This window comes from Centroberyx affinis, unplaced genomic scaffold (genome assembly GCF_046629955.1).
Source record: "Centroberyx affinis isolate AG114_WGS23_722 - 3 ecotype Tasmania unplaced genomic scaffold, CSIRO-AGI_Caff_v1 ptg002987l_1, whole genome shotgun sequence".
Taxonomy (NCBI): Eukaryota; Metazoa; Chordata; class Actinopteri; order Beryciformes; family Berycidae; genus Centroberyx; species Centroberyx affinis.
Window position 1 is genome coordinate 308,817 of NW_027281093.1, and position 12,349 is coordinate 321,165.

The 12,349-nt window shown below is 39.7% G+C and overlaps 1 protein-coding gene across 1 annotated transcript in view; it reads left to right on the plus strand.

Moving 5' to 3' along the window:
• cacna1sa (calcium channel, voltage-dependent, L type, alpha 1S subunit, a) overlaps positions 1 to 12,349 on the plus strand; it is a 39,798-nt gene that overhangs the window by 24,961 nt on the left and 2,488 nt on the right. Inside the window, exons 27-39 of the mRNA XM_071537166.1 lie at positions 680 to 790; positions 1,068 to 1,151; positions 3,105 to 3,152; positions 4,114 to 4,140; positions 4,231 to 4,356; positions 4,464 to 4,529; positions 4,627 to 4,718; positions 7,267 to 7,426; positions 7,682 to 7,809; positions 7,909 to 8,005; positions 9,750 to 9,852; positions 10,288 to 10,389; positions 10,646 to 10,776. Coding sequence (XP_071393267.1) covers positions 680 to 790; positions 1,068 to 1,151; positions 3,105 to 3,152; positions 4,114 to 4,140; positions 4,231 to 4,356; positions 4,464 to 4,529; positions 4,627 to 4,718; positions 7,267 to 7,426; positions 7,682 to 7,809; positions 7,909 to 8,005; positions 9,750 to 9,852; positions 10,288 to 10,389; positions 10,646 to 10,776 — 1,275 coding nt within the window. The remainder of the gene's footprint in view (positions 1 to 679; positions 791 to 1,067; positions 1,152 to 3,104; positions 3,153 to 4,113; positions 4,141 to 4,230; positions 4,357 to 4,463; positions 4,530 to 4,626; positions 4,719 to 7,266; positions 7,427 to 7,681; positions 7,810 to 7,908; positions 8,006 to 9,749; positions 9,853 to 10,287; positions 10,390 to 10,645; positions 10,777 to 12,349) is intronic.

Consider the following 12,349-nt stretch of genomic DNA (forward strand, 5'->3'; position numbering starts at 1 on the left):
ATCTGCAGTAAAGTTAAGTGCCAGCTGTGCTAAACTGGCAGTGTTGACAGGAGAAGAGGCGAAGCAGCTCCCTTAAACCAGACAGAGACAGAATAATTCTGCATGTGAGACAACTCTGCCTTAAAAACATTTTTTTTTTTTAAATAAACTATAATTAAGCAGGGTTGGAATAGTAAAAAAAAAACTGCAACACATGATCATCAATATGAGTTTTATCCTGAAATTTTGCCTGGAAGGTGTTATTTTTCATCCTGGCTAGTTTGACACTGGTAGGTGAACCAACATAAAAATGCTGAAATGTCGGCATTTATGAAAAATAACATTCTGGTCATTTTCTATTTTACTTACCATTTTCTATATTATTTTGTTTTGTTTTTCAATTGTTTGATTGAAGATTGTTACACAATTGTCATATTTTGATCAAATGAAGCACTTGTTCCTGTAATTGTTTTATAATAGGCCACTATTAGGTGGCATGAATGAATGTTAATTGAGTGGTACTCAATTACTCAATACTGTGTACTTAATAAAGTACTCGGTACTCATTAGTTCTGAAAAATTTGCTTCGGTGCACCTCTAAATTTATCTTATCAGTTATAGCCTGACATGTATCATACAATCACAATGTTTCTCATTTAATATTTCTGCATTTTCCAATCTATACCTCTCTGACCCGCAGCACTGTAACCAATCAGACCATGTGACCCACTTGTCAGACATGCTGAATGTGATTTTCACTGTGCTCTTCACTGTGGAGATGATCCTTAAACTCATGGCCTTCAAAGCCAAGGTTAGTCACAATACTACAACATACTGTAATATTACATTTCCCAAATACATCACATTAACCATTGACTCTTTCCAGAGTGAGACTGAATTCATTGAAAGGTTCAACTTTGATAGGGTGAATATGAAACGTGAAGGACCTGGCGTGGTTGTGCAGTTGTCACCAATGAAACACCAATTCACTGCATACATGAATGCAGATAGACACATGTGCATACACATGCACACACACACACACATAAGCATACACACTGCTCATCAAAAGAATCTTTTTCACACAGGGTTACTTTGGAGACCCCTGGAATGTCTTTGACTTTGTCATTGTCATCGGCAGCGTTGTGGACGTGACACTGAGTGAGATCGATGTGAGTACCATGTCTTTCTCTCTCTCTCTCTCTCTCTCTCTCTCTCTCTCTCTCTCTCTCTCTCTCTCTCTCTCTCTCTCTCTCACACACACACACACACACACACAAAAGGCTTGTCCTTATAACCCAATATGATGGTCAGCACCTCTATCATTCTAGAAGCACAGAAGATTTTCCTGGTTCCTGGGTAACATCCACAGTGTAGATTTTTATTCCAGGTCATGAATACCCCACATAAAACAGACAAAGCTTGATGTTTTGATACTCATTGTCTCATCTGTTGTATTTGAACTAAATCTTACCTGTGGATTGCTCCTTTTCGTCTGTATGTTGGGAAGAAGAAGCAGTCGGAAGTCATAACTACAAAAATATTTCCTTATTTTAACCCCCAAGCTGACTGTGTGGACTGTTTCTATCCTCATACCCCATCCACCCACCCACCCCCACATAGAGACACACAAGCCAAGCTCCCCAGCTGGCCCTGGGCTCCAACGCTAGCACAGAGAATGCGGTCAGTATATGCCCCCCCCCCATCATCCTAGATGAGCCTCCACCACCTCCTCCTCTACTGCCAACTCTCCTTCTGCTGCACCAAACCCCCCCTTCCACCCCAAAAACACCTCGATGTTGCCTGTTCTATGGAAGAGGCCCTGCACCAATACCTGAAGACACATCTTCCCTCCTTACCTTCCTGTTCTCACTTTATTACTGATCATCATAATTACTCACAAAATAATAAGATCATATACGTATTCCCAGTTTAAGTACAAGGCAAAGGCATTTGGGGAAAATGAAGGGTGAAGAATATAATTTGGAAAAGAAATAAAGGAGCAAATGAACAAAAGAATGAAAAAGAAAGGGAAGAAGGAAGGATGTCTTTTTGAAAGTATTTGGATGGGGTTATTGCGTGAGTCACCAAGCCACATTGCCATGATGTTCTTGCTATACCCCCCTCCCATGTCTTCAATATCACAGTGTTTGTCTGGTTACTTTCTGCCCCCAGCAACTTTTCCCAGACTAGGTCTTTCTTTTCCCCGCTTGAATTTTTAGGTGGATACAGATTGTCACTATTGATTCCAGATCAGGTGCTAAGGGCAGAAAATAATCTGTCTCACTTCATCACACATCTGTCATTTTTTTCCCATCACTAGAGTGACATCCGTCTGTGATTTTACTGTGACCTGGTCAGTTTTCATACTTCAAAAGTGGTCAAAAAGGTCAAACTCCATTTAAAGTTGAAATTGTCTATCACAGTTTTCCCACAAGAACTGAGACCCAGTCTTAAAATACTCATCATTGGTAATGGTTGTCAACAGCTCATTTAAAGTAATAATCTGTGATGTTTTATAGACAGTTCATGATTTGGTGTCAAGTGTCAAGTATGATAAAGATAAAGAGCACCACCTACAAAGAGTTTATTAACAGAAAATCCAAGGAAAAAGACATCACAATACTGGCCACACTGCTTGATTGACAAGTTATCTCTAGGCAGAGCAAAAACAACTGTTTAAAAACAGGCAAAATATGGCAGGAAGGAACTCAAGGAACTTGAGCATTGACATTTGACCAAATCTCGAACACTGCATTCTTTAGCATTTTGATATTGGTGCAATTTGTTTAATGCAGCATATATATATTTTTTTTACAAAGCTGAAATATTTAATCTCAAATGTGAATTTATGTGGATAAACTATTTTGAGAAAACAGCAGTTTACTGAAGTTGTACAGTAAACCTTCAGAAGACATACAGCACATCTTGCACAGGCACCATCTTCTGTTTTTTGAAGGTTGTCCTTAATTTGACCTCTCATGTCTTGTTTTTCTTCTCAGCTTTCTATGCAGTCTTTCGTCTTCCATTCTTACCCACCGACGCTACATGCATACCTCCATAGCTGGTCGCCCTTGTCCTTCCTCCTCTGACCTCACTTCCTGCCTCTGTCTCTCCTCCCACAGGCAGCACTGGCCTCCTCTGGAGGGCTTTACTGTCTCCACGGCTGCGCTGTAACTATTCACCTGCTTCAATATTGCATGACTGGCATTCACATGTTGCATGAACTTTGTATTAACTAGGTTTAGACTGACATGGTTTTTTGAAGGCTTAAACCAGTACTTTTTGATTGAGGCTGCCGATAGCTGATATTTTGTGCTGATATTCAATATCTTATTTAGTGGGCACAAAAAGGTTTTATTCTTGTTTTATTGTTGTTAGAATGGAAAAGCCTCTGAAACAGCATTTAGACCATCATGGGACACTTTGTATTGAAGGCCATACTAATGAAATAGTTTTAGGTGGGTTATCAGCTCCTTAAGGCAGGGTGAGGCAGGTTTCATTTACAGACTGTTGAGTAAAATCCTCCCACACCATACTGAAATGATTTCTTTGGTCAGACATGTGATATAGAAGTAATAATAATAAAAACATATTCACAAGCTGTGATTAGGGAGGAACCTCTGTCATATCAGAGGTGGACGATGCTGACTGGCTAATATCTGAAAATAATAATAAAATAAAAGGCCAATGTCGGCTCAATATGTCTGCAAACTGACATATTAATCTAACCCTAGTTTGCACATTTGGCTGAATGTTGCATGTTTTACATCCTGTGATCCTTACATTGTCTGGACATTGTGACAACAATACTAACTAACTTTTGTTTATCACTAACATTTTACCTTTTGAATTGAATATTTCACCAGTTAGCACGCAAGGATTGTTCTGTGTTACTCATGCAAGAATTTGCTTTGTAACTAATATTTTTCAAAATGATCAGATCTGATTCTGTTGGCACTAACAAAGTTCGCCTTCATTGCCAACCCTGAGAAAGGTGAGAGCTACAATGGTGTTAGAGTTTGGTTTTGATGATGCACACACCAAAAATGCATACATGTTTTTAACAGTTTTTAACAGTGGGCATCAATGCTTTATGTCAAATCATTGAAACTTGATTTTTTGTTACTTCAGGATGTGGATCCCATGCAAGCAATTGCGGTGAGTTGCTATGAATTTCCTTTGACTAGTATTTTGTTGCAATCAGCAGTGGGCACTATGTAATGTCCTGTTTGTCTTCTCTCTGTAAAGTCCTCTGAGAACATGAGTGTGTCCATCACCTTCTTCAGACTATTTCGTGTCATGCGTCTGGTAAAACTGCTGAATCGCTCTGAAGGGATACGTAATCTTCTGTGGACCTTCATCAAGTCCTTCCAGGTCAGTACTCAACTACCAATTTTCTGCCAAAATGATTGGTCAGTATAATTCAACCAATCTTTTGATTGGTTACCATTTGTGACGCTGTAATTGTGGCTGTGTCGCAGGCTCTACCCTACGTGGCGCTGCTCATTCTCATGCTGTTCTTCATTTATGCTGTGGTCGGGATGCAGGTATTGTAGACACACACAAACACACACACACACACACACACACACACACAAACAGAACCCTTATGATAAACGATCTCTTCAATCCTTTTCTCTGCAGATATTTGGTAAAATTGCCTTGGTTGACGGCACATACATCAACAGGAACAACAACTTTCAGACATTCCCACAAGCTGTGCTGCTATTGTTCAGGTTGGTGGCCTCTCTTACTTTGCTGCAACAGTATGTCATACAATATATCACCATAGGTTTACAGCAACACTACAATGCCCTTATTCCAGTGTATTAATCTATGTATCAACCTATATAAAGGTATTGTGTAACGGTGTAACACACCATTCGAGTGGCATCATTAAAACGGTGTTGTTATACCATTATAAGAACAATATTTATTTGGGAGATTTTCTTACAAAACTTTTCCATAGGTTTACACACAGGTTAATACACTGCAATAGGGCCATTGTAAAGTAAAGTAAAGTTTACTTTTGAACAGTTCAAGCTCTGATCTGATGGATACGATGCAGTTTTATTGATTACACAGTTATTGTAGAATTTATCAATACTACAATGGTTGTCTATGGCACCTCTATGGGGCCCTTAATCTGAATTGATTCTAATGCAAAATTTTTGATTGGATTGCACACATGTATGAATATGAATGAATGTATTATTCTTATTGTGTGATTACTGAATCAGCAATCACAGGTATAATATTCTCGCTCTTTTTTTTTTTTTTCTTCTTAATCCGTACGTTTTTTGACACCTATTTACTCCTTCATACTTTAAGCTAGAAACTCCATTCAAACTTTAAAATGTTCAGCTTGTTTAGGACATGCCGGCTTGTATTCAACTTTTTGATATCTATTATACTTTTTAAACTATTCTACTTTTTTCCACCTTTTTTTTTACAATGGGAGTCAATGGACGGAATGTTCAAACCATGCCCTCTTTGAACTCTAACTACTCTTTCATACTTTAAGCTAGAAACTCCATTCAAACTTTAAACGGGTCACCACTTTTAGCACTTTATCACTTTAATTCAGCTTTTTGATACCTTTTGTACTTTTTGAGAAATCGCAGTTTAAGTTTTATACTTTTTTCACCCTTTATAATGGGATCCTATGGAGCCAGCCTAGAGTGCGTGATGTCATAACACACTCTAGCAGACTGTACAAGCTGTACTTTTTACTAAATTCACACATTTTAAAACTGTGACAGTTCGCACAACTTTAACACTACATACACATATTATACATCAAACCCTTCAGCTACTTCTGCTCTCACTCACAATGTCAATATATAAGCGATGCGATGTATAGTTTCTGAGATATTAACGTTTGTTCGACACTAGTGTTCCACTCTATTTCACAGTAGTTTCTGCTGCACTGCTGCTCTCTTACACATGCAGCTCTTCTGCTTAATTCACTCTTCTCCATTTCAACATGTCTTTTACATATTTTCATACCTTTTTACTTCTTAGTATTAGTACCTACTCTTCATACTCCTTCTACCCTTCACAAAATAGCCTTCCTACTTCATACCTTTCGTACTCCTTCCACCTTTTACACATAAGCCTTCCTACATATTTTCTTACTTTTGTACTTGTTACTATTATGAAATTTTAGTATATTTCTAACATTATTACTGATCACTTTGACACTCATTACAGCTCCTTCACAGAAATGTTTTAAACTGCCACCTTTCTCACAGTTTTACCAATACACATATTATACTTGCTTCAGCCGTTTCAGTTTGAACAGATGATCCACAGTCATGTTCAAAAAAACAGAAACACACACACACACACACACACACACACACACACACAGCTGCTGGTACGTACACATCCACCCACACACACACACACAAACACACAACACACAGCCACTGGTACATATATAGGACCAGTATCAGCACCAGTATGTAGATGGAGTCAGTTGATGTTACCTATCCCTGTTTTACCAAGAGAATGAGACAGCAACTGAAGAACAGGGAGAGAGTCAAGCAGATGAGACAGAGACAACAAGTGGAGACAGACCATAGGATAAGAACGAGGGAAAGAGGAGAGTGATAGACCAGTCACAGACAGCCAACAGAAAGGGTGAGCTGTACCCACACTAAACTGTACCAGTGCCACAGTTTGCACTCTCAAGAACCTTTCTAGTTCTTATTCTTATTCTTATTCTTATTCTTATTCTTATTGTAATTCTCATTCTTATTCTTATTCTTATTCTTATTCTTATTCTTATTCTTATTCTTATTCTTATTCTTATTCTTATTCTTATTCTTATTCTTATTCTTATTCTTTTCATGGGCTTCAATGAGACTTTTAGTGTCCTATGGTCTAAACGCTGTTGTGGAGGAACACTGGAGTTTTTTGGTTTGAAAATAGTCAAATTTAAGGAGAGAGAATGGGAGTGCATAGAGGCCAATACCTTGAACCTCCAGAGGGTGGGGAGTTTTTGTTCCAAAACAGAATATGGACCAGAAAGTGAGTTGTGAAAGTCAGAAATCTCAGCACCAGGCCAAGTAATCATTGAGACATTGGTATTGATCAATAACCCTATGATCCTGCCACAGATATATTAGGGTCATTTTGTGCTATGGGACAGCAAGAAGCTCACTTATTGCATCTTTAAATGATCAAACAATCACTTGCCCTGTGTTGAGACTTTGGGAATATTCATTGCACTGCGAGTCAAAATATGATTGGAGAAGCATTGATGTCTCTGCTGTGTAGGTGTGCTACAGGGGAGGCGTGGCATGAAGTGATGTTGGCATGTATGTATGGGAAGAGGTGTGACCCCAAATCTGACTACCTGCCTGGGGAAGAGTATACCTGTGGAGCCAACTTCGCCATCATCTACTTCATGAGCTTCTACATGCTCTGTGCCTTCCTGGTAAACACACAAATACACTTACACTTCAGTCATTCAGCTGACACTCTTAGTGTGACTTAAAATAATTGAGCAGGTAGGGGTTCAGTGTCTTGCTCAAAGAAACTTTGAATCAAACTGGAGATCTTACAGTTAGAGGATGGTCTCTCTAACCACTAGGTTGCAGTATTACATGCATACACAAACACACGCACACACACACACACACACACACACACACACACACATACACATACATATTACCTTTGTCCTTCACAGATCATCAACCTGTTTGTGGCTGTCATCATGGACAACTTTGACTACTTGACACGTGATTGGTCGATCCTCGGCCCCCAACACCTGGATGAGTTCAAGAAAATCTGGGCAGAATATGACCCTGAGGCCACGTAAGTGTGTGTGTGTATGTGTGTGTGTGTTTGTGCGTGAGTGCCGATTGCCGATGTGTCCTCATCCTCATTCTCATGTTTTCTCATCCTATCCTGCAGGGGGCGTATCAAGCACCTCGACGTTGTGACGCTTCTGCGGCGGATCCCTCCTCCTCTGGGTTTTGGCAAGTTCTGTCCTCATCGTATTGCCTGTAAGGTAAATACGTTGACATTGAGCTAGATGTCACACGATAATGCTAACATCACCAAGGTGGCGGAAGAATTTTTGCCATTAATTTTTAGCATAAAGATTTCTAAATATTTGGTTTCTACTTGGTTCCACTCATTCCACTGGTTATAGAAAGTATAAGGCAAAACCAATGACTAAACTAAAGGCATTAGCATTTTGAAATTTAAGAAAAAGATGAAAATTCAAATGTGTGTACATAATATCCTTAGACTCAAGCTGCACTGCAAGTTCCATAACAAGGATGGATAATAAGTCATGCTGGGCTCAGATTACATGAGTTTTTCGCCGATTTATCCCCGATTCACCCCTCCCAACAATCGGAGGACAAATCTGGATCTGGGCCTTGATCGGTACCAATGTTCGGCACAGAATATCTGGTAATGTGAGCTGTTTACAAATAAAATCTTAACCCTCCCGAACTGTTCGCAGGCGCATCGAGGCCGCCCCGATAATTTCTAACCTGTTTTATATCTACGAGTTACAATCTGGATGGTTACATCACTACTCTCTGTACGTATCCGCAATACCCAATGAGAGACAAGTCTTGACAGAGCAGAGCCTTGCCAGAGCATCAATAATACAAATATTGCACCATTCGAGAAGGAATGTGCTAGCCTAGAGAGCTAGACCTCCCATCCAGCTGTAACTAGAAGGTGACGGTCTAGAAACCTGAGACGGAGCTGAGCAATGACCTCTGATTGGAATGCGCTCAACCTTTGGTTGTCAGATATGTCATTAAGTTGCTAAACAACCTGAATTTACCTGATGTACAACAACATAGAGCTGCACAATTAATCATAGATAATCATTACTTCGGTAATAGTGAAGTGTCTCTTACATTTTCAATTCCCCTGAAAGTCCCAGTGTGGTATATCAGTTGCTTCTTGATCAGTCACAGCCTTTGAATGCGTAGCGTGCCATGCACTGTGTGACAAAAACAACATTTAAGATCGGCCCAGCATTAGAGAGGAAAATCCTTGTCCGGAGGCGGAACATGAAAATGTTGTTTTAGTTCCAAAAAGTGAATTGTTGTCTTTAGGGTTGTAGCGTACATCCCAAAGTAAAAAGAATTATTTATTATTTCAATTTTGTAAATAAGGACCACAATAAGAGCTGGTGCTACTTTGAGAAATACTGCACTGACAAACTTGGAAAAAGTGAAAATCGGTTATGGTGCAAAAGTGCAATAAAATATAATCATAGTATATCAATTAAGTATAATAATAGTATATCAATTTGTTGCTTTTAACAGTCTCCCATCTCCTGAATTCCCATATGACATGAATACAGTCTGTTGGAAGAAGCTCTACATTGCATATAATACAGCATGACAAGCTACATTGCTCTACATGTTCAGTTGATTTTCTCTTACCTCTGCACTTTTCCATCATGCTTGCAGTAGGATCCTAGGAGGACACAGATCAGTACTGAGGTTGAAACATTCTTAATTAATGAATAAAATTAACAGAATAATAGCCGGTTGCCTGCAATGGAAAACAATTATCTAGAGCCAGAGATTGCATTGTATTGTATTGTATTGTATTGTATTGTATTGTATCGTATTGTATTGTATTGTATTGTATTGTATTGTATTGTATTGTATCGTATTGTATTGTATTGTATTGTATTGTATTGTATTGTAGTGTAGTGTATTGTGTCGGGAAGATGAACCATCTTAACATTTTTACGTTTTATCTGTGTGTGTCTGCAGAGGCTGGTGTCCATGAACATGCCTCTCAACAGTGATGGAACGGTCACCTTCAATGCCACACTGTTTGCACTGGTCAGGACTGCACTGAAAATCAAGACTGAAGGTGTGTGTGTGTCTAAAATAACAATAGGGTGCCAGGCCATAGGCTCAGCCTCCTAATCCTAATCCTAATCCTAACGAATACAATAGGGAATTTGGAGGATTTTGAACGTTAAACAACACAAACTTCTGGTTTAAGCTCCGCCACTTCCGAATTCATTTGAACACAAATACAGATAATTTGGTTGGTTGAACAAATACACATACAAATACAAATAGTATAATCTGTGCACACTCTGCACAATCTCTGCACTAGTGTGCAAACTGCTGGTCTGATGTGCAACCTTTAGGCACAACTTGCTTCTGTTTTGCTTCATATACGCCTAGGTTATTCCTATGTACCATGCTTTGTCTCAATTTTGTCCTCATATCTCTTTTTTGGCTGCCCTGATTTCACTGATTTAATTTATAACAATATTATTCTCCTTGTTTTGGTCAGGTAATTTTGAGCAAGCCAATGAGGAACTGAGAGCCATCATCAAGAAGATCTGGAAGCGCACCAGCATGAAACTATTGGACCAAGTCATCCCACCAATTGGGGGTCAGCTTTCATGGGTGCTAAGGAAAATATACACAGTCCAGAATTACCTTGCCATTAAAACTGCAGCATCTCTTATGTCAAATGTCAAATGTGAGTTTGTGATGAGAAAACAAATGGTAGGAGCTGAAGGTACAGTAAATTGTATCAGGTCTTTCTTAACAACATGCAGTACCTATGTAGTATTGTGATTTATGTGATAGTATTTTTTTCTTCTTGTGTTGTCTGTCTGATTTTTGTTGTCTGTGTGTTTTACCAGATGATGAGGTGACCGTAGGGAAGTTCTATGCCACCTTCCTGATCCAGGACTACTTCAGGAAGCTGAAGAAGAGACAGGAAGAGTATTATGGCTACCGGCCCACCAAGAATAGTGCTACCAATGAGATACAGGTCAGCAGTTAACTGGTGATATCCAGTTAGTCCCTGCTCTTCTCTTTGTATCAGTGTGTGCAGGTGTGTGTGACAGTATCTCTTTAGTAGTGGACCTGGGTTGCTGCGTACTCAGCTCCCATTCCCAGAACCTCCACTGCAGAGTGACGATCAGTAGATCTAAAGTGGATGCAACTAATGTTTGTGTATATAAAAACCAAAATGATATGGGTAGATTCAATTATCTATAAGCGATTAAAAAGGAAAAACAGGATGAAAGTAAGAAATCAATATAAAGAAAACATTTTGTGGCAGTAGCTGTTTTTCCTTCACCCATCACGATTCTGAATTTTTCTTCTTACATTAATTTCACAAGAGTATTTTTCACATTTGAGGAGGAAGTGACCACATATTTGCTCCTCTATGGGTAGACATGTCTTTTTATATCTTCTATGGCCAATCTAATCTATACTCTATTTAATATTTTCTGTTCTCTCTCTCCCTCTCCGTCGTCTCGCATCTGTGAGGATGGACTGTATTTTCTGTGGGGAGTGTTAGATTGATAGATTCTTTATTGTCCTCTTAGAGGAAATTTGTTTGCACAGCCTGAACATATACAAAAGTTGAAAATAACATCCAGCAAATACAGAGACATGGGGGGGCACAGAGCCAGTCACAAAAACAAAACAATGCCCTACAGAGGGGGGACACAGGAAAGGAAAAGAGCATAGGAAAGGAAAGAGCATAAATCACAAGAGTATAAGTCTGTTATTGGTTGTTGAGGGCAGTGATGGCAGAGGCCACAAAAGTCTTGCTTTTTGCAGATCAGGGATCTGTGTCTGCGGCCAGATGGGAGTAGGGTGAAGCATGGGTTTAGGGGGTGGCTGGGGTCGTGTGCTATGAAAAGTGCTTTACGAGTGATGGCAGTGTCAATGACAGCTGGGAGGGTAGGAGTAGGGAGACTGATGGTCTTAGAGGCAATGTGTGTGATTTTGAGGAGTTTGTTTCTGTTGGTGACAGTGACCATGGTGAAATAGCATGAGGAACAGTAGAGGAGAATGGGCTCGATGATGCTCCTGTACAGGAGGAGCAGGAGGAGGGGGTGTAACTGAAAGTGCCCTGAGTTTCCGGATGGCGGAGAGTCTCTGTTGACGGTGTTTATGGATGTCTAGTGGTATGTTGATCGAAGCTGAGTTTATTGTCCAGGGTGATTCCTCTCGTTCAATAACTACAACGACAACTGTACATATTAAGACTTTACTGAAACTTCTGCTCGACAGAAATAACAACGGCAGCAGCCATTCTCTCTTCCCTAGAACGTGCACCTTTCACACATGCGCAGTAAGTAACATAGCACTTAACAATTCCAAGGTATTTGAAGCTCTCCACCATCTCGACTGTTTCATTGTTGATGGAGATGAGGCAGTGGGGGGTGCTGGGTTTATTGCGGACGTTGATGAGGAGTTCCTTGGTCTTGGAGACATTGAGGTGTAGGTGGTTATGTGGTTAAAGAGTGTGGAGTATCTGGTTTTACAGTGTTGTAGGCTGGATGGGTGGTGCAGGGCAAGTGTGAACAGTAGAAACAATAAGTGGC